Source organism: Saimiri boliviensis, chromosome 4 (assembly GCF_048565385.1).
Source record: "Saimiri boliviensis isolate mSaiBol1 chromosome 4, mSaiBol1.pri, whole genome shotgun sequence".
Taxonomy (NCBI): domain Eukaryota; kingdom Metazoa; phylum Chordata; class Mammalia; order Primates; family Cebidae; genus Saimiri; species Saimiri boliviensis.
In genome coordinates, this window is record NC_133452.1 from 81,403,412 (window position 1) to 81,425,697 (window position 22,286).

The window sequence follows — 22,286 nt, forward strand, 5'->3', positions numbered from 1 at the left end:
AGGAAATTAAGAAAATAATTCCATTTACGAATGGTTGGAAGATGGCATCTCCCACAGACAGGACAGATTTGGAAGCATCTTTGCTAAGTTTTGAAAAACTTGACTGTGCCTCACCAGATCCTTGGCCAGAACAATTACCAGGTGTTGGTGAATTTGCAGCTTCCTTCAAAAGTCCTATTACTAGTTCTCCACCCAAATGGATGGCTGAGATAGAACGTGATGACATCGACATGTTGAAAGAACTGGGGAGCCTCACCACGGCTAATTTGATGGAGAAGGTACGAGGTCTACAGAACCTAGCCCATCAGCTGGAGCTGGATGAGTATTCTTGCTCTGTCACCAAGGCTGGAGTGCAATGGCATGATCTGGGCTCACTGCAACCTCCACCTCCTGGGTTCAAGTAATTCTCCTGCCTCAGTCTCCCAAGTAGCTGGGATTACAGACACACACCACCATGCTTGGCTAATTTTTTGTATTTTTAATATAGACAGGGTTTTGCTGTATTGGTCAGGGTGATCTCTAACTGACCTCAGGTGATCCGCCTGTCTTGGCCTCCCAAAGTGCTGGGATTACAGGTGTGAGCCACCATGCTTGGCCCATTTTAATTCTTAAAGCAAACTTAAGTCATATTTCTTGGGAAATTTGTGCCTGTAATGTTTGAAACACTGAATGCTGTTTCTTCATTAGTGAAAGGCTTTGTCCATTTCCCTAGCTTTTCTGTGCTCCTACATTCTTCTGTTATAGCACTATCATATTATAATGGTATGTGTATCTCTAGTCCAGTCGTCCCTAAACTACGGCCCGCGGGCCGCATGCGGCCCCAAGGCCATTTATCCGGCCCCCGCCGCACTTCAGGAAGGGGCACCTCTTTCATTGGTGGTCAGTGAGAGGAGCACAGTATGTTGCAGCCCTCCAACAGTCTGAGGAACAGTGAACTGGCCCCCTGTGTAAAAAGTTTGGGGACGCCTGCTCTAGTCTGTGAACTTTTTTATGTCAGGGACCATGGGGAGATAACTGTAGCAAAGTGGTTAAGAACACAGGACATGGAGATTAGGCCACCCAGATCCAATGCTGCCTCTGCCATTTACTGGCAGTGTAATCTTAAACAAATTATGTACCTTCTCTTTCTCAGTTCCTTCATTTATAAAATGAGAATAATAAATGATATCTACTTACAGGAGAATTTTAAGTAATAATACATGTTAAGTGCACATAATCACTACTCAGAAATGTTAAGGTTCTTAGCTGTTCAGTACCACAAACTCTTCACTGCGTGTGCTCTAAATTTTGATCAATGTATAATAAACACATTAACATTACAGTGGTGTCAGGTACAACTTAGGATTGAGCAGGTGATATGTGATGTGATATGTGGAGCAGGTTCAAGTTGTTTTCAGTAAGAGGTAAGAAGCTTAACATCAAGCCAGCACCGGAGAAAGATGGCCTTTACTGGAACCAGTTAGCACTTTGCCTCACGAATATATTAAGAACGTAGTTAGATCAGAAAATGATTCTACTCAAATAGCCACAGAGGACTGAATGGCAACCACATAACTAGTTGTGATGATTATGGAGGTGCTTATGGGCCCTGTGAGAAATTATGCCATTGGAATAAGTGTGCTAACTTGTTTAGTGAATTTCTGAATATTTGGATCTCTTCAAATTGTGAAAGCAAAAAAGTGTAGAATTCCTAATCCTATATAAAATTGTATCCAATAAATTTACATATTGAATAAACCAATTAAAAAAGAAAAGAAAAGAATTCCATTTACAATTGCAACAAAAACAGTAAAATAGGAACAAAGCTAACCAAGGAGGAGATGAAAGACTTGTAGACTGAAGATTATAGAACATTGCTACAAGAAATAAAATAAGTCATAAATAACTGGAAAGGCATCCAGTTTTCATGGATGATACCACTTAATATTAAGATGTCCATACTAGGCAAAGCAATCTATAGACTTCACACAATTTCTATGAAAATCTCAATGGCATTTTTTTTTTTCCAGAACTAAAAACATGCATCCTAAAATTCATATAGAATGTTTAAGCCAAAATAATTGACAAAGAACAGTAAAGTTGAAGGTTTCACACTTCCTGATTCAAGATGTACTATAAAGCTCAAGTAATCAGACACTATGATACTGGCATAAAGACAGACATGTGGACCAATGCAATAGAAAAGAGTCCAGAAATAAACCCTATCATATATGGTCAAATGATCCTTGAAAAGGGTGCCAAGATGATCAGAAAGAACAGTCTATTCAGCAAAGAGACTGGAAAAATTAGATACCTAAATGCAAAAGAATGAAGCTGGCCCTATACCTGCACCATATGTAAACATTAACTCAAAATGGATTTAAGACCTAAATGGAAAATTCAAAACTAAAGAACTCTTAGAAGAAACCATAAAGAAACAGCTTTATGACAATGGATTGGCAATGATTTTTTGGCTATGACATCAAACATGTCATACGCAACAAAAGCAAAAATGAAACTATCACACTTAAAAACTTTTGTGTATGGCCGGGCACGGTGGCTCAAGCCTGTAATCCCAGCACTCTGGGAGGCCGAGGCGGGTGGATCACGAGGTCAAGAGATTGAGACCATCCTGGTCAACATGGTGAAACCCTGTCTCTATTAAAAATACAAAAATTAGCTGGGCATGGTGGCGCGTGCCTGTAATCCCAGCTACTCAGGAGGCTGAGGCGGGAGAATTGCCTGAACCCAGGAGGCGAAGGTTGCGGTGAGCCGAGATCGCGCCATTGCACTCCAGCCTGGGTAACGAGAGCGAAAACTCAGTCTCAAAAAAAAAAACAAAAAACAAAAAACAAAAACAACTTTTGTGTAAAAGGACACAATCAACAGAGTAATCAGAGTGAAAAGGAATGAGAGAAAATATCTGCAAATCATACGATAAGGGATTAATATCAAGAATACATTAAAAGAAACTCCTATAATTCAACAACCAAAAGCCAAACAATCCAATTAAAATATCGACTAATTAACTTGAATAGATATTTCTCAAAAGATAACACACAAATGGTCAACAAGCATATGAAACATTACAAATCAACAGAGAACTGCAAATGAAAACCTACAGATAGCACCTCAGAACCATTAAGATGACTATGACGAAAAAGACAGAAAACAAGTGTTGGTGAGGATGTGGATTAACTGGAATCTTTGTGCAATACTGTTAGGACTGTAAAATGATGTAACCTCTACGGAAAACAGTATAGAAGTTCCTCATAAACTTTTAACATATAGCTACCACATGATCTAGCTATTCCACTCATGGGTATAAACCCAAACCGAAAGCAGGGTCTTGAAGAGGTGTTTGTACTCCTATGTTTACAGTAGAAATACTCACAATAACCAAAAGGTGGAAGCAATCCAATGTCCAAATACGATAGATAAATGAATAAACAAAACGTAGTATAAACATACAATGGAGTATTATTCAGCCTTAAAAAGGAAGGAAATCCTTTCACACACTACAACACAGATGAATATTGAGGACATTATGCTAAGTGAAATAAATCAGAGACAAATCTGGTATGATACTGTTTATGTAAGGTATCAAAAGTACTCAAAGTTATAGAAACACAAAGTTGAATACTGCTTACCAGGTGCTAACGAGTAAGGGAAAAAGGGAGTTGTTTAATGGGTACAGTTTTCATCTTGGGGTTCAAGATAAAAGTTCTGGAATCTGTTTACAACAATGGAATATATTTGACATTACTAAACATAAAAATAGCTAAGATGGTACACTTTATCTTATGTGTTTTTTTTACCACAATAAAAAGATATTAAAAACAATTCAACACTACTGGTAAAAAAAAAAAAAAAAAATCCAAATTAAGACATTTAATAAAACATAATGCTTCACGCTCTAGAATACTGGTTGTTAACCATGGCTATACAATTGTCTTGAACTTCCAAAAGGTATTTAATACCCAGGGTCCATGCCCAGAGAGTCTAATTTAATTGGTATGAGGTAGGGCCCTGGCACTGGTCTATCTAAAAACTCCCCAGGTAATTCTAATTATAGCCAGCATTGAGACTACTGCTCATGGTAACTTCCAAACGACCAATTAGGGATAATCAACCTTGACCCCACCTCTTACCCTTTCTTGAAGAAAGATGTTACATTTTCAGGAAACAGAATTAACTTTTAAAGATTAGAAAGTATTTCATGTCATAGATGAACCTAGTCAGTATGCTCTAATTTTTGTATGAAATAAGGTTTAATTATGAGTGTCAGAGTTAACTAAAATATGACAGATATTTCCATGTAACATTATAAAATATACCCAATTAAGGCCAGGAATCGTGGCACATGCCTGTAATCCCAGCACTTTGGGAGGCTGAGGCAGGTGGATCACCTGAGGTCAGGAGTTCGAGACCACCCTGGTCAACACGGTGAAACCCTCTCTCTACCAAATATACAAATAATAAGCCAGGTATGGTGGCGAGCACCTGTAGTCTCAGCTACTTGGGAGGCTAAGGCAGGAGAATCGATTGAACCCAGGAGGTGGAGATTGCAGTAAACTAAGATTGCACCACTGAACTCCAGCCTGGGTGACAGAGATAGACTCCATCTCAAAAAAAAAAAATTATCTCTCTCCCTCCCTCCCTCCCTCCCTCCAGGCAGGGCACAGTGACTCATGCCTGTAATCCCAGCACTTTGAGAGGCTGAGGCAGGCAGATCATCTGAGGTCAGGAGTTCGAGACCAGCCTGACCAACAAGGAGAAACCCAGTCTCTACTACAAATACAAAATTAGCCAGGAGTGACACATGCCTCTCATCCCAGCTACTGGGGAGGCTGAGGCAGGAGAATCGCTTGAACCCAGAAGGCAAAGGTTGCAGTGAGCTGAGATTGCACTATTGCACTCCAGCCTTGGCAACAAGAGCAAAACTCCATCTCAAAAAAAAAATATATAAAATAAATTTTAATTAAAAGAAGAAGAAACCAAAGAGTGTATTTAAAAATCCTTTTTGGTAAACATGAAAACTTAGGATCATGTAATTAAATACTTATATTTAATTATAAAATAGTAGGGTAATCAGATCTGCATGTAATCAGATCTGACCTCAGCCTATTTATCTGGGCAATATTGGTTATCACTTGCTCTCTCCTCTCATTCCTTCTCCCTCTAAAATATTACTGCATCGTAGGTATGCTAATTCTAATTCTAGCTAATGCTAATTCTAGCAAATTAAGAACAATTTTTTATGTTTACTTTAAAATGCAAAGTTTATTACTAAAATAAGGGCTTATTTCTCACAAACCATGAATGATTTATATGTATCACGGAAAAGCTTAAGCTTTAGAAATTTCCTTTGAAAACAAAAGAGTTGTAGGGGGAGAAAAAGAGAACTGCAGTGTTCAAGATGCAAGAATGGACTGGCAAGCTGACAAAAATGCAATTTATGCAATTGCAAATTAACCCAATATAGAAGTCAAGTGACTAAAAAATTCAGTGTGACTATAATAGGGAGTTGTCTCAGGGCTTAGATTTTAAAGTAATACATACAAAAGAAGGAAAACAGGTATAGGACCAAGGATGTATCATGAGTGTCAGACACTTGGTACTAACAACCTATGCAAAATGTTAATAAAGCTAAAACTCAAGATGACATCCGACTCATCAAAAATGCTAAAAACAATACAATTAAGAATGGTGGTACCTTCTTAGGAAAGTCTGCTACTTGCGTTTGATTATGTATTATTTATGATGGCAGAGAAAAGTATACTTATTCTACTCTTATGATAGTTTGATAAGCTTAAGATTTAAGAGTAGAACAAACCATAGAATAAGTGAAAACAGATGGCAAAATGTAATTTTCAAAACAGGGCTGATGGTACTTCTTGCAAAACTGTAGAAACAACAACAGATGTAATCCTGAATAAGAGTTTAAAAATTAATTATATTAAAAAGATGGGTTGTGATTGTTCAGAAAAAGAAGTGTGACTAGTAAGAGCCAAGATGAATTCACTAAACATAAATTAAGTTACACTTTTCACAGAAATTCATCTCAAAATGAATCACATACCCATACGTAAAATGCAAGATTACAAAATTTCTAGAAAAGACTATAGAAAAATCTACCTGGCCTTGGATTCGGGGATGAGATTTTAGATAAAAATACAAAAAGTATGATCCATGGAAGAAAAAACTGGAAAGATGGACTTCATTAAAATGTAAAACTTCTGCTCTGTAAGTTGCTCTTAAGAGAAAGGACAAGCCACAAGAGGATTCTTTCACAAGCAAGAAAGAACAGATTTGCAAAACACATATCTGAAAAAGAACTTGTACCCAAAATATACAAAGAACTGTTAAAACTCTACAATAAGAAAACAAACAACCCAATTAAGAAATAGGCAAGAGATCTGAACAGATGCGTCACCAAAGATATACAGATGGCAAATATGCATATGAAAAGATGTTCAGAATCATTTGTCATTACAGAAATGCAAATTAAAATAACAATGTGATATCACTAGATGCCTATTAGAATGGCTAAAATTCCAAAAACAGACAATACCAATTGCTGGTAAGGGCCTGAGCAAAAGGAATTATCATTCATTGCTGATGAGAATACAAAATGGTATAGGCACTTTAGAAGACAGTTTTTTTCAAAGCTAAACACAGTCTTACCATATGATATAGCCATTGTACTCCCAGGTATTTTCAACCAACTGATCTGAAAACTGACATCCACAAAAACCTGCATGTAAATGTTTATAATGGCTTTAATTAAATCAACAGAAACCGGCAGCACATACATCAAAAACTGGCATCCATTATACGGATGTATCACAGTTTGTTTAGCCACTCACCTTTAACAGGTGCATAAGCAATTAGCTGATTCCTTTTTATCACTAAATAATATTCCATTATATGGATTATATGGATATACCACAGTTTGTTTAGCCATTCACCTTTAACAGGCGTGAATGGATACTGTGGGACAGTATCCACAAACTCATTAGTTTAACAGACACATAAAAACCTGGATTAAATGTTAAATGTACAATGCTATGTGAAAGAAGCCTGAATGAAAAGCTTTAGTTGTATGACATTCTGAAAAGGCAAAACTATAGAGATAGCAAATAGATCAGTAGTTGTCAGGTTTTTGGGAGAAGGTTGAATAGGTGAAGCACAAGTATTTTTTTTTTTAAGGGAGTGAAATGACTATGTAAAATACTGTAATGATGAACACGACACTATTCATTTGTCAAAACCTATACAACTATACAACACAAAGAGGAAATCTTAAGGTATGCAAATTGAAAAAAAAATTATTGAGAAGGTTCAGGAAGGCCAAGATGGAATACAGAATGTGACAAAATAATCTAACTGTATTACAAATGTATGAAAAGAACCTCACTGAAAGAAATGGAGAAATAAGGTGCTAACCTAACTAACTATGGAAATGAGTGGAGAATGTAAAAATAAAGTCAAAAAGAACTGTATGAAAGCACTGTACTGTAATTAATAAAGCTGCTTCCTATAGGACTAAACTAGGATTAAGTAAATGAATGGCCAATGGCGGAAGAAGCTAGTCTGAAAGGCTATATACACACTGTATGATTCCAATTATATGACATTTTGTTGAAGTAGGAGGTTACAGATAAGAGAAGGAGAGGCTGGAATGATCCTTGTGTTAATGGATTAGACTTGGAGACATCAAAAAGAATTCATATTTAGTTTAATATGGATCTTGGTTTCTAATACCATTCTCCAATAAAAGCAGCAAGTGCTCCCTAGAAAAATGGTTGATTCCAGGACTCAGGCAGGAAATATGCCAGATAAGCATTGAGCATATTATAGTGCCAGAAAGCAAGGAAGTAATCACACAAAAAACAAAACCTGCAGGGTGCAGTGGCTCACACCTGTAATCCCAAAACTTTGGGAGGCTGAAGCGGGCAGATCACCTGAGTTCAGAAGTTCAAGACCAACCTGGCCAACATGGTGAAACACCATCTCTACTAAAAATACAAAAATTAGCTGGGTATGGTGGCACGTGCCTATAGTCCCAGCTACTTGGGAAGCTGAGGCAGGAGAATCGCTTGAACCCAGGAGGTGAAGGATGCAGTGAGCTGAGATCGCACCATTGCACTCCAGCCTGGTGGCAGAGCGAGACTCCGTCTCAAAAAAACAAAACAAAACAAAACAAAAAAACCAACAAACAAAAAAACACAAGCAAACCAAAACCGAAACCAAAACCCATGACGAGGGACGCAAGAGTCAATGGAAAGAGCTCCCATGCCAAAGCAGGAACAAATTGAGCAATAAAATAAAGTAATATCAAATTATGACCAAAGTATAAAGTATGTATGTATAAGGACATACTAATATAAATGACTGATTCAACAAATAAATAAATAGGGAGGAGACAAATTTCCTGTGTAGAATTCTAAATAACATGTAGATACTGCTCCCTTAAGATGGAGCATAACTTTCCACTTCAAGTATGGGCTGCACATAGTAATTTCATTCTAATGAATATAGCATGGGAAAAGAGTAACTTCACAGTGGAGAAACATGACACAGATTACCACAGCTAGGTGGTCTAGCTTCACATCAACAGTGGTAAGTCGGCTAGGTGTAGCGGCTTGCAACTGTAATCCCAGCACCTCAAGAGGCTGAGGCAGACGGATCACTTGAGGTCAGGAGCTCGAGACCTGACCAGCATGGCGAAACCCCATCTGTATAAAAAAACACAAAAAAGCTTAGCCAGGCAGTGGCGCACACCTGTGGTCCCAGCTACTTGGGAGGCTGAGGTGGGAGAATCACTTGAACCCAGGAGGTAGAGCTTGCAGTGAGCTGCTGGGATTGCACCACTGCACTCCAGCCTGAGCAATGGAGTGAGACCCTTTCTCAAAAAAATCCAGAAAACAAAACAAAAAAAACACCCCCCCAACAAAAGAACCCCAAACAGTGATAAGCCATGTTGACAATATATACCCTTTATATGATGTGATGACAATGGTACTTTACCTTTCTGGTCTTCCTCCTCAAAACCCATAACCCCAGTCTAATCATGAGAACAACATCAGACAAATCCCAATTGAGGGACACTCTACAAAATACCTGACCAGTACTCCTCAAAACTGTCAAGGTCATCAAAAACAAGGAAAGTCTGAAAAACTGTCACAGCCAAGAGGAGCCTAAGGAGACATGACGACTAAATGTAATGTGGTATCCTGGATGGGATCCTGGAATAGAAAAAGGACATTAGGTAAAAACTAAGGAAATTGGAATAAAGTATGGATTAATAAATAACAAAGCATAAATATTAGTTTATTAATTGTGACAAATGTACCAAACTAATGTAAGATATTAATGATGGTGAAAACTGGGTGTAGGGTATATGGAAACTCTTCACTATTTTTCTATAAATTTAATACTATTCTAAAATAAAATGTTTACATAAAAAATAAATCAGGTCAGACTAACCTCAGTATTGAGTAATCTTACGTAAGATAACTTTAGCCAAACACTTGTTACGGCCTTTCACCAAATCCTTATGGACAGAAAAGAGAACCATGGGCCAGCATGTGGGAAAATAGGTATATTTGACAAAACAATAATAATCAATGGATATGGATGTTAAGAACTAAAGGCAAGCACAAAGATTTTTGTAAGTATCCCAGAAGATTGATTTCCGGACATGACCTTTCTATGGTTATGATCAAGAACCTGGATGCCAATAGGGTATATGCAAATGAAGTCTGCAAAATGAGAGAAAATTGGGAAGGACAAAATCTTTGAAAAATAAAATCAGGATTAAAAAGAACCTTGACAAGTAGGGGAGACAGAATGGATCTAACATGGTAAAATTAAACAGAAAGAAAAAGGTAATAAACTTGTATACCAAAAGAAAAAGTATACAAATGTAGATTAAGAAGACATAATTCAAAGTTAGCATTTATTTTTTAAAAATTTTAGGTGATTTTAGTAACCTCATTAAGTTGTGAAAATGACATGGCTGCCCGAAAGGGTAATGTCATCTTAGGTTACACTAACTTAAGCATAAATTGTTAGGATGAAGAGAAAGAGGGTACTACTGACCTCAAAACTGGCCAGATCACATTTAGAGTTCAGATTAAATGCTGAGATTTACACATTAAAGAGAACCACAAAAACATAAAATGCACTCAAAGAGGAGGAATCACAATTGTAGATGTATAATTATTCCACATCAAGGTTTTTGGTCTACAAAAGAAAACTCCCATAAATATATACTCCTACTATATATCCACAAAAATTAAAAATTTTTTTAAAAAAAGAAGACTAAGTGCAGACATGATGGCAATTTTCAAAAAATCTCAATTGCTACCAAGTGAAAGAGAGATTTATACTTTACTATGGCTTTAGAGGCAGCAGGAGATCCAAAAGAGGGAAACTCCAAGAATTAGTTTTCACAATTTTCACAATGAAGATTTTCTAATTGCAGGCTAGGAACAGACTGAACTACATAAGTACCATACTCTAGAAGTGATAAATTAGCCTTTATCACTGATAAGTGAGGCTTATAAAATAAGGCTAATTTATCATTTCTAGAGTATGGTACTTATGTAAAGTCTAATTTAACAGTGATGTTTTAGAGGGGAATTAAAATTGTGTAACAAATAATTGAGCATTAAGTACCTTTCCAATCCCAAGATTATGACTAAAGAGAGGCATAATATTTAAGTATGCCTAAAGTTCCTTTGATATTAAAAACCATCTATTTGATTTATATTGGTTTAGTTATTAGAGCCACCTCACTCTAGGATACTCAAACTCTGAAGTGAAACCAGCATCTCTGAGTCCTGTCTACCTTTACTCTTCCAAATCAGAGTATTTCTTGGTTGAGCTGGGCTTTCGTAGGTCCAAAAATCAGTCAATTGAAAAAAATAAACTAGAACAACTCAGGATTAATCAGGTTATTTACTGTTCAAATACTACATCAAAACTTCAAAGGCTTCACTATAAACAAACTAATGAGCATAACCTATAGCGGTATCCTCATTATTCTCTGAGCTCTTACTCTTCTCTTCAAACTTGCTGCAGGCTACATTATGGCTGCAAATCTCTCAATCATGCAACATCTCCTGGTTGCTTCATGAGCTGTATTGTATTAGTCCGACTACCTACAATCCATCTAATTTGAGGAAAACTCCTTCTGACTGCATAGTCCTTATTATTCCAGTGGCTATGACAGATGAAGATCAAGAAATAAGGCAGCACAGAGATGGGCAGAGACACTGGTTAACAGATACAATGTTAGGCACATTCAAACAAGTAAAGAAATCAAGCACATTATCTTTTCAAATAAAGTTCAAACGTCTGCTAAGATAAAGGTTCCTTTTTTCCCACTTTAGCATAATGTGTGAAATTGGCAAAATGCTGTTCAGAAATTGACAATGGGAAAAGAAGACAATCCTTAGAGTATGTGCAACTTTATTTTATTGGCCTAGATGCAAAAGGACATAATAGGGAGAGGTTGATGTCTGACTTTAATCCTGACTCTGCCTCTCATCACTGGTAATGTGATATGGAAAAAATGCCTCTCATCACTGGTAATGTGATGTGGAAAAAATGCTCATCTTTCTGCGCCTCTATTTTCTGATTTGAAAAATAGGTGCAATAAGCCTGGTGCAGTGGCTCACCCCTGTAATCCCAGCACTGTGGGAGGCTGAGGTGGGCGGATCGCAAGGTTAGGAGTTTGAGACAGCCTGACCAACACGGAGAAACCTAACTCTACTAAAAATATGCAATTAGCCAGGCGTGGTGGCACATGTCTGTAGTCCCAGCTACTCAGGAGGCTGAGGCAGGAGAATCACTTGAACCTGGGAGGCGGAGGTTGTGGTGAGCTGACATAGCGCCATTGTACTCCAGCCTGGGCAACAAGAGCAAAACTCCTCCTCCTCCTCAAAAAACAAACAAACAAAAATAGGGGCAATAAAGATCCTACCTTTTTTTTCACAGGATTCACTATGATGTTTAAATAAAATCATGCATATAAAAGCACTTTCCAACTGTTAGGAACTTGTAATTTGATATTATTACTAATATATCACATCTAATATTTCTAAAAGATGAGAAATCAGAAAGTATAATTTGGTGCTAGAAGTAAAGCATATTGGTATTAATCTATTGGGGATAAAGGTAATATGGCAAGGCAAAAAAAATCTACAATTCTCAACTTTTAAATTTATTGTTAGGTTGGGTGTGGTCAGTCATGTCTGTAATCCCAACATTCTGAAAAGCTGAGGTGGGAGGACTGCTTAAGCCCAGGAGTTTGAAACCAGTCTGGGTAACACAGGGAGATCCTGCCTCTACAAAAAAATGAAAACAAAAAAATTAGCTGAGTGTGGTGGCATGTGCTTGTAGTCCCAGCTACTCAGGAGGCTGAGAGAATCATTTGAGCCTGGAGGCTGAGGCTGAGGAGAGCTATGATCACACCACTGGACTCCAGTGTGGGCCACAGAGCAAGACCCTGTCTCAATAAATAAGTAAATAAATAAATCTATTATTATTATTACTATTATTATTTTGAGTAATGAAAGGATCTCCTCCCAAGGTCTTGAGAACACTGTAGCTAACTTTTGGATATCCATGAAGGTAGGGGATACCAAAAATGAACCTCTTATGAAAACTAAGAAACAGGTACACTGCTAGAACAATTAAGAAAGTAGGGAGAAATGGTAGAGATGGAAATCAAGTAGGAATAACCAGCCTAAAGAGAAGTCTGAAGATTGGCTGGGAAGGCTTTGGGTGAATATCAAAGTACCAGAAGAGCATTCACAAGCAATAGACTTAACACTCCCTTCTCATGGCCTTCATAACTTGCTATCACATAGCAAAATTTCCTAGGATTTGCCACTGATCAACAAGAAAAGCAGCAATAAATGACAGAAGAAGCTTACAGTGGTAAATATATGCTTTTTCCATTAGATATATTACAAATTTTTTTAAAAATTTACTTATTCAGTTAAATACCTTGGGAAAGGTTAGGGTGATATTTGGGCACTTTCCTAAGTAATCTCAAGAAGAGTATCTAGAAGACAACTATACTTTTCTTCAGAGTCTACATAAATTTTGAACTCTAAACATTAAGTGTTATACATGTAAGTAATTTAGCCATCTACTTTCAATAGGATACCCGGCTGAACTCATATAACAAAAATGCAGGGGATAGAAGACTGAGCAATAAACTGAGTATTAATCTTAAAGACAAAAGACTTAAAAGAGTTCTAACACTGATTTCTTACTCTATATTGAGGAAGAGCATTTAATATCCTATTTGTGCTTCTCCAACTATCAAATAAATTCTCAAGTATAAACTGGATTGCTACTTGTCAGAATGTTAGAGGGAATTTCTCTGTTGAAAAGATGCTGGGAAAAAACTCTAGTTTCTCTGTTACTCTAAGATTCTATAATCGTAAAAATACATCTTCCCCAAAATAAAATAAAGGTACAGGGCCTCAAGCATATCTCAGAAGATATTTAATTAAATGATCCTTCTTTGGAATATCCTGAGATAACTTATATCGTAACAACTTTAACACTTATTTTTCTAGGCTAATTACTCTTTTTTTTTCTCTCTCTCTTGAAAATTTACCTTTATCCTTATCCAATGGTTCCTGGGAAAGAATAGTGGACAGTACCGGGTTTTTCCACACCCCAGTCTCTTGAGCTAGAGTAGCTAAAAAATGCAATTCACAGCTGCCATTCTCCATCAGCTTTTCATGAGCTACCTATAAATATTAAATAAACATCCAAAGAATTACAACAGATTTTTAAAAGCAAGCTTATTAGGCTTTAAATATAATACTAAACTTCTGAAAGACTTTTATCTTAAAAATTTCACATCACATTACAAAGTGCTGAATTCTTTTACTTCTAGTATTTAAAGATGAATTTCAATGATAAGAAATAAATCAGTTATAAATCTTAAATAAATATAATGTATTTACAGAAATAAGTCTGTTTTTTTTTTCTTCCCCAAAATCTAAACCAGGAATAGTTATTCCTCAAGGACGTGATCAGAGTATCCATAAGCATAAAAGACCTTGCACATTTTATATGCTGTGTTTAAAAAAGTTTTCCCCAAAATCTACCGTTAATAAAAAGATTTGCATAACGGGCTAAGTCACAACTTACACACATGCCAATAAAAGGGAATTATTAAAGAAAATAACTGAATGCCTGATTTTTTCCTTTATTTGCTGTATAGTTCTGGCAATTTCCCATTAAAGCTGATGATGAACTCTGAGTGCTAGCTATTTCCAAGTCCTCATGAAATAGGCATAGTCTTCAGTCCACAAAAGACCAATAATTTTTATTTGATTCGGAAACTGCTTATTGAGAATTTCTATGGACAAAGTGCTAGGGAAGACATAATTAGGTCCCTGACTTTGTGGGGCTTATCCTCTAATGGGGTAAAGAAATGTTCAAATAGTTAAAACACAGAAAATAAATGCTGTTAAACAGGCATAAACTAACCTTGAGGAAGCTCGGAAATGAGAACAAAGTGTTGTAGAAACTCTTAAAGCTGCATGCTATGTTCAAACAAAAAGTCTACTCCTCAATGCCATACAAATATTCCCATTCCAACAAAGTTCAGGTACTTTACTAAGTTTTCTTTAAGAAGTAACTGAATGTAGAGGGACGTAAAGAGTTATTTCCTTCACAATCCATCTAAAAGGTATTAACTAGTCCTTTTGTTTCAAAAAGGAAAATGTAAAAGTTTATCTTACGCTGGCAAACAAAATCAGTATCATGAGGAATTCTAATTATGCATATTTAATTAATTCTGTGGTGGGGTGTATCTGAATGGTAAACAATAGGAAGTTCCAAAATAATTTACCTAAAAATACTTTCTGGAAAAAAAACCCCTAAGATACAAGTTACATATATCTGAAGTAGAAAACGCATGATCAAAAAGTTACTTGCAGCTGGGCACGGTGGCTCACGCCTGTAATCCCAGCATGTTGGGAGGCCGAGGCGGGTGGATCATGAGGTCAAGAGATCGAGACCATCCTGGCCAACATGGTGAAACCCCATCTCTACGAAAAAATACAAAAATTAGCTGGGCGTGGTGGTGCGCACCTGTAATCCCAGCTACTTGGGAGGCTGAGGAAGGAGCACTGCTTGAAACTGGGAGGCGGAGGCTGTAGTGAGCCGAGCTTGGCACCAATGCAGTCCAGCCTGGTGCCTGGAGACAGAGTAAGACTCTGTCTCAAAAAAAAAAAGTAAATAAAAGTGAGTGGCAATGTGACAAACAGGACAAGGCACTTTCATTCCAACAAACAGTTATTAAGCATCTGTTACATGTAAGACGTTATGCAAAATCCTATCATATTAAATAAGATATGAATTCCACCTACAAGGGCCTGTTGCATTTGATGTAGATTTTAATGTTTAATATTAAAATAGGAAAGTATATTTCTCTGCTTAACTATAGTTTATTTTATATGCTTCTAAAATTTAAGGCTATACCTCTTTAATACATTTCTTACAGAAAATCTTGAGGCCTAAAGATATTTTAAGAACTCTGGCTAGAGAAATGCAGAGAAAGAGAACTATAGCTCTGAAATTGGCTGGCAGGAACGTTCTTTTTAACTAACCAATTAATCAAAATGTACTTGAAGCTATAATACAACCAGCTCTAGTGCTTGAAACAAAATTTAACATTCTTGAAAATACTCCAAGACAACTAACTGCTAAATTGCGTAGTACTGCACATAAGCAGAACAACAATACTAACTAAAAGAGACAAAGTATGTGTTTTCAGACAGGAAAAAAGGCATGGGCTTTGGAATAAAGAACCTTAGTTCAAATAACTACTCTGTGACATTAGCTATACAAGTTTGTTTGAGTAGATAATTATTTTAGAGTATGAGCCTCAGTTTCCTCACCTTTAAAATGGGGAAAACATACCTACCCACACAAATTTTCATGAGGATTAAATGATGTATGTGAAATTCTTATATAGCACATTGAAGATTTTCAGAAACCAGTTTAACAGCTTCTAAATCCAAATGAGGGCATTTTCTTTTGTGTTCCCTTAGTGCTCTGACAAAGCCCTAATTATCTGATCATAAAGATTATTTAATCCATCTAAATGTATATATACATTTAGCAAACATTTATGGAGATCTACTATATGTAAGACACTAGTGTTAATAAGATAAGTAATTAATGTCTGTCATTGAGATGTCTTAAAGCTTAACCGAATAATTTTTTGAGTAAGAAAACTGACATAAGACATACCTGCATGAAATCTATAGATAAAGGTTCTCACCTGCACCAGTGTTTGAAATTGTTCCCACTGTTTATCTGATAACTCAACAGGCAGACATAGTAAAAGTTCAACACAGCTTCTAAAAAACAAAAAGTTGGTAAGGATAGGAATAATTATTAAAATTCAAGGGAAAATAAAACCAGTAATTCTAATATCATACGCAGACTCCCCATAACTAATCTATTTAAAATTAAACTATCATAAGACTTGATATGTTGTGTGTGTGTGTGTGTGTGTGTTTGTGTGTGTGTGTGTGTGTGTGTGTTTTAAAGTTATATCTAGTTTATTTACTCAAAGGTCTACTCACAATGCCAAGCGTTCCAGAACCAAGGCTACATTTTCACATTCAGAGGTAAGATAAGGTCGGGCTTTAACATAACTTTGGATAGCCACTGTGTATACCTCCAATAAAGGTAAGGGATCTTCTGAAGTTTTCCATTTCTCTGCATATTCTAGGAGTGTCTGTTTTGGAAGGAATAAGAAGTATTCAAAATGTAAATCAAAATACACATTGACTAATCAGCTATGTTTTTCTGAAAAATTTTTTAAATACAATTTTTAATTTATAGAAACAAAAGGTAGTTTATATTGATTAAAATATTAAATGAAATAAAGTCATATATTTTTGGCAGCTCTCTGTAGGAGAAAAAGATTAGTATTAATTCATCCAGCAACAGCATCATTTCATCAAGGCTAGTTTTAAATCCTCTAAGAGTTATCTCCTCTATTCCCCACTAAGTTTTAAAAGTTATTTTAAAAAGACAACTGGGCAAGTATTACTTGACCAGGCACCAGAATTTCAAATAATATCTGTTTTCTATTTTTCATAGAAGCAGCAGAAAATTCAATAGAGAACAACAAAATGAATCCTGTATGGCCAGCAAAGACATGCCCTTTTTCAGTCCATAAAAAATAACAGTACACACAAATTAATAATTTTTTGACAAGCGCTAGCATTTAAAAATTCATCCAAAGACTTTAAACATATAAAATCAACATTAAAGGTACTGAAGAGTGATTTTAAGGTTAAGCAATTTTTGTAATAATGTTAATTTTTTTAATTGAAAAATAATTCTCATCTTTCAATTAAATCAATATTTTAAATTTACCTCATCAGAATTACTTTAAAAGATGCTATTTATCTAACTGAATAAAGATGGAAGATAATGGCAAGAAAAGTTACACAGAAATACACGGTAAGACTCATCTAAAACGTTCTATAGTTATGCTAAATGAAGACAGTTTCTAATTAAATGTTTTTATAACAGAGAAGACTGCCACAATTGGTCCTCTCCACACTTCTGGGTTTAAGACTCATTTAATCACATGGAAATTCAGGTGTCCTTTCCTAGAAAATAGGGTATTGAAGGAAAAAAAATTTCCTGAGGGCCTGTATCATCTGGCATACAGCAGCAGTTTTAAAAACTGTAGGGAGTTAGGAAGGAAGGAAGGGATGGGTATTGTATTATACTACCAAAGCACTTACTAACTTGTCCTCTCTACTAACTTCAACTAGTAAGTGATCAGAAGAAAGGAACAGAAAAAGTAATCTGGTTAACTAAAAAAGGCAACAAAATAACTACTCATCTACAGGGTAGCCATATATTCATAGATCTTGGCTCTCACTAATCCTTGCCTTTCCTTTCCCCTTAAGAAGTCAGGGCAAATACTGATTGCTGTAAAGGATAAAAAACCTGCAGCCACAGTGTATGATGTAGGATGGGATGTTGGGGGACACTCAACTAGGTCCAAAACCAACTCCACAGCAAAAATTCCCAGTTAAGGTCGAAGTGGAAAAACTTACTTCTCAGATATCCAGGAAAAAATAGCCCAATCTTTCCCAGATGAGCCCTGAAACAAATTTGCTCTCATCCATACTTTCACCTCACCTCACAATCCCATTATATCACAAACCTTCATGATACAAAATAGATTCTGTGTGAGGAAAAAAACAATCAGAAATAAGTTCCCTAGCTCAATCCAAATGAAATCCAAAGGCTATTGCTGATCTTTCAAGTTCCAAGCAGCGATTGAGATGCTGGGGAAGAGGGGAATCCGTGTTTCTGCAACCTCTTGGCATTCTGTAAAGGGACACAGAACTGTTAAATGTAATGATGAACAAATGACATTGTAGCTGGCCAACATGAAATACGGGATGAAGCTGCCTACAGTACACCCAAGATGATTCGACTTCAATGTAAACACAGAATTAAAGCCTTACATTTGTCTAGTCATGTCACCATTATACATATAATCCCAATCCAGAGACTCACTTTTGCAGGTGCTGGGGCTCAGAAACTGATACCCCAAACTGTGACACTTGACATGCTGAAGGCGGCTCAGAGTCTCTCTGACCTTCCCTTGTCCCTTCCCATCTCTCAATCCTCTTTCTCCCAAAGCACAGAATGAAGTTGTTCTGTGAAGTTTCCTTATCTGTCTAAAGTCCAGGCTGACCAAAGAAGAAGAAAATTACCTTTGGTCCCCTCCCTGAGCTTTCATTAACTGAACTCATAGGGCAGGAAGACAGACAGAAGTTGGTCAACACATCTTTTGTCGCAACAGACTTCTGTCACAAAACACTGAATGCTTCACAGGCTCAACAGACTTTGTCCCAGGCCATTTTATGTTCTTCAAGCCCATTGAATGTTCTTCAAGCCCACTGAATTTCCCTAAAAATCATTTACAATCCCCCTCTAAAATCATCCACATTTCCCCACTTCCCTTTCATTAATAAATTTGTATGCCATTTCTCCTACTAATCTGCTGTTTTTGTCAGCTGATTTTCAGTGAACCTTCAGAGGATGAAAAGGAAGTTTTCTTTTGGCCCCTCCACAGGAGAATTCTTAACTTTCTTCTCTTCTAAATATCTCTCAAATAAAAACTTTTATTTCTTATGGATGTGAAATAGATACACTCTCTAATCTTTTGGCCAGCTAAATCATTCAGAGGACAATGACAGTGAACTATGGATTGCTAGAAATGAAAACATTCTCTTGCATGGTAATTTTGATTAGAGCAATTAAGACCTGGGCTTAGTTCCCAGTTGAACCAACATGAACTAGAAAAGACTATACAAGAAAAATTGGAATTCAATGATGCAACCATTCAGTCAAAAGGGATTTTAAGATTCATTATCAGTCTTTGAAGTCTGTGCCATTTGCAGGCATACAGGTATAGTATAATAAAAATAATTGATCTTTGTCCTAGGTTCCCAGCACAGAGCTCCTAAAACCCCTGAAACCTGCGTGACTTTTTCATGTTAATAAGATAACATTAGGCTGAGAAGCTTCTAGATAGCTTTAAGACAGGGACTGGTCACTAGAAAGATCATGCCGTGATTAGAAAGATGAAACTTGCAGCCCACCCTCCAGTCTCAGAAGAAGCAAAAGGGCATAGAGATTGAGCCCAATCTCCAGTGGCCTATATGATTTGATCAATATTATCGATGTACTCCATAAAACTTCCTAAACAACAGTAGCCAAAGAACTTCTGAGTTGGAAAACACATCCACATGCTGGGAAGGTGGCACATCCCAACACCACAGAGACAGCGGCTCTAGTGCTTGGGACCCTTTCAGGTCTCACTCTAGTTATCTCTTCATCTGGCTGTTCATTTGTATCTTTTATAATAAATTGTAATAGTAAGCACAGAATTTTCTTGAGTTCTGCGAGTTATTTTAGCAAATTACTGACCCTGAGGAGGGGGTGGTGAGAACCCCTGAATTTGTAGCCAAGTTGGACAGAAGTGCAACTTGGGGACCTGCTACTTGAGAATGGCATCTGACCAAAGTCCTACACTTTTTTCCCCTTTAAACCAATGGTTTTTGTTCCCACATCCCTTCAATAATGAATGAATGTGTCTATATACATCTATTTATATTTATAGACATACGAGCAGACCAAGATAAAAGTCACTGTAATCTGGTTTGAAGATGAGTTGGGGCGAGATGGCACAGAGGAGAAAAGACAGGGAACAAAATCTAAACCTCTTCTGCAATGCACCATATTGCTTCCATTAATGAGAGTAAGCTGTAAGTGAAACAAGAAAATTTAAAACTGTTTTTTTGATGAATGATTAATGGAACTAGGGATGCTTAGTCTAGATATTAAATAATATTTATTGAATACTTACCATGTGCTGGACATTGTTCTAAGAGCTTTACATGTACTATCCATTCAGTAATTAGGGAAAGTACAGTAATATGCTTATATTAAAAATGAACAAATGGAGGCATAAAATACTGAAATAACAAGCCATAAGATCACAGAGCTAGGAAAAGGCAGAGAAGGGAGTCAAACCCTCATTGTCTGACTTCAGTGTGTTCACTCTTAATTACTATGCAATACATTTCTGGAGAAATAAAAATTGACTTGTAAATCTGATTTTTAAAATTTGGATTGCATTTTAGATGATCGCCAAATTCACAAATCTAGAGGCTTGACACATAAGAGAAGAGTTAATTTTATTCTGTGTGCCTCACAGGACACACCAGGACTAGTAAGTTGAAGTTTAAAAGAGACAACTTCCTGTTTCCTGTAAGACAGAACTACCAAACAATTAGTTAACCAAAAACAGAAAAAGTTGGCCTCCTGAGACAGGTGGTGACCCAACAACTGAAGTTACTCATAGAGGAGCAAGATGATTCAGAATTCAGGATGCTGAAAGGAATCATATACGTATTAAAGACACACTCCATCATACCAAGAGACTATACTAGTGAGTATGTGTGTATGTTCATAAACCAGTAGTTCATGGATGTTTTGCTGTGCACATCGCTAAAAAAATTTTTGAGTTTGTTTCTAATAAGTCATACATTTTACATAAAAACTTGGGTTTCTGACTTTTCTTCAAAAACAAACAAAAAACCTGGCAACTTTGGGCCCACATTCCAGCATAGCAACTGGCTAGAGTTGAGGGACAACTAAGATTTCCCACTGAGATCAGACACAGGCTCTCTGGTTGCTACATGCCTCATTGCCACACCTTATTCTTTAAGGGATCTACTAGATTCCCTACGAAGTTATTTATGGCTACTGCATCTGCTCTATAGTGTGTGTTATGGGGCAAGCCTAGGATAGAAGAAATAAGCAAGATGTTCAAGGATCTCTAACACAGTGTTTCTCAGTGTTTTTCATTATTGTCCCCTCTTAAGAAGATTTTTAACTTTTCCTAATTGTTTGTCATCCCTAATGAAACTGTGACACCACAGATTAAATTATATATCTGTTTAAATGTAACAAACAGTTTTAAAAAATCTTTTAAGAGCCAATTTTTACCGCCTTGAGAACAAAGTGGACACTTTTACAATTTGGCTCTTATTTTTCATTATTTGAATTAGCAGAGTCTAGAACATATGTACTTTAGGGAGAAAGAATAAAGATTGACTTCTGGTAGCTTCCTTTAGTTGCCGTAAGGATTACTAGGAGGGAAAACAAAAGAGAAATAAAACCACAGGGGTGTTACATTTAATAAACATGGGGATTAAATTACATTATCGTCCTATGTAAAGATAAGACCAGTGGAGTGTTGGTTACGTTTATACTGTTGCATTCATGTTCCAGTTCCAATTTACATTTAGGGTTCTCTAGAACAGAAGTTCTCAAACATTTTGATCTCTTGACTACTCTTAAAAATTTCTTAGGATGCCAAAGAGTTGTTCGTGTGAGTTACAACTATTGACATTCACCATATTCAAAACGAAAACTGAGACTTTTACATATTTATAAACAGGTTTAAAATAACAATAATAAATCCATCATGTTACCATAAGATATTTGTAATAAAAATGGATTTTCTGAAAAAAGCGAAAAGAGAGGTATTGTTTTACATTTTTCAAATCTCTTTAATGAGATTTGAAAAGATCGGGTTTCTCTTATTGGTTTTCTGCACTTAATTCACTGCAATACCACACATCACATAACCTTTGGAAAACTCCACTGTACACGAGTGAAAGGTGGCAAATAATGTCTTACAGTTT

General features: G+C 36.4%; 1 protein-coding gene across 4 annotated transcripts in view; it reads right to left on the minus strand.

Annotated features, from left to right (window-relative positions):
- Positions 1-22,286, minus strand: part of ZNF292 (zinc finger protein 292) — a 114,648-nt gene that overhangs the window by 34,120 nt on the left and 58,242 nt on the right. For 2 of the 4 annotated variants that reach the window (XM_074397718.1, XM_003922956.3), the window contains 3 exons: positions 16,617-16,771; positions 16,310-16,388; positions 13,625-13,760 (listed from right to left, as the gene is read on the minus strand). In XM_074397718.1, coding sequence (XP_074253819.1) covers positions 13,625-13,760; positions 16,310-16,388; positions 16,617-16,771 — 370 coding nt within the window. Of the gene's footprint in view, positions 1-6,666; positions 9,187-13,624; positions 13,761-16,309; positions 16,389-16,616; positions 16,772-22,286 lie in introns of those variants that run through there. The other 2 variants (XM_074397720.1, XM_074397719.1) reach the window with 2 other exon arrangements.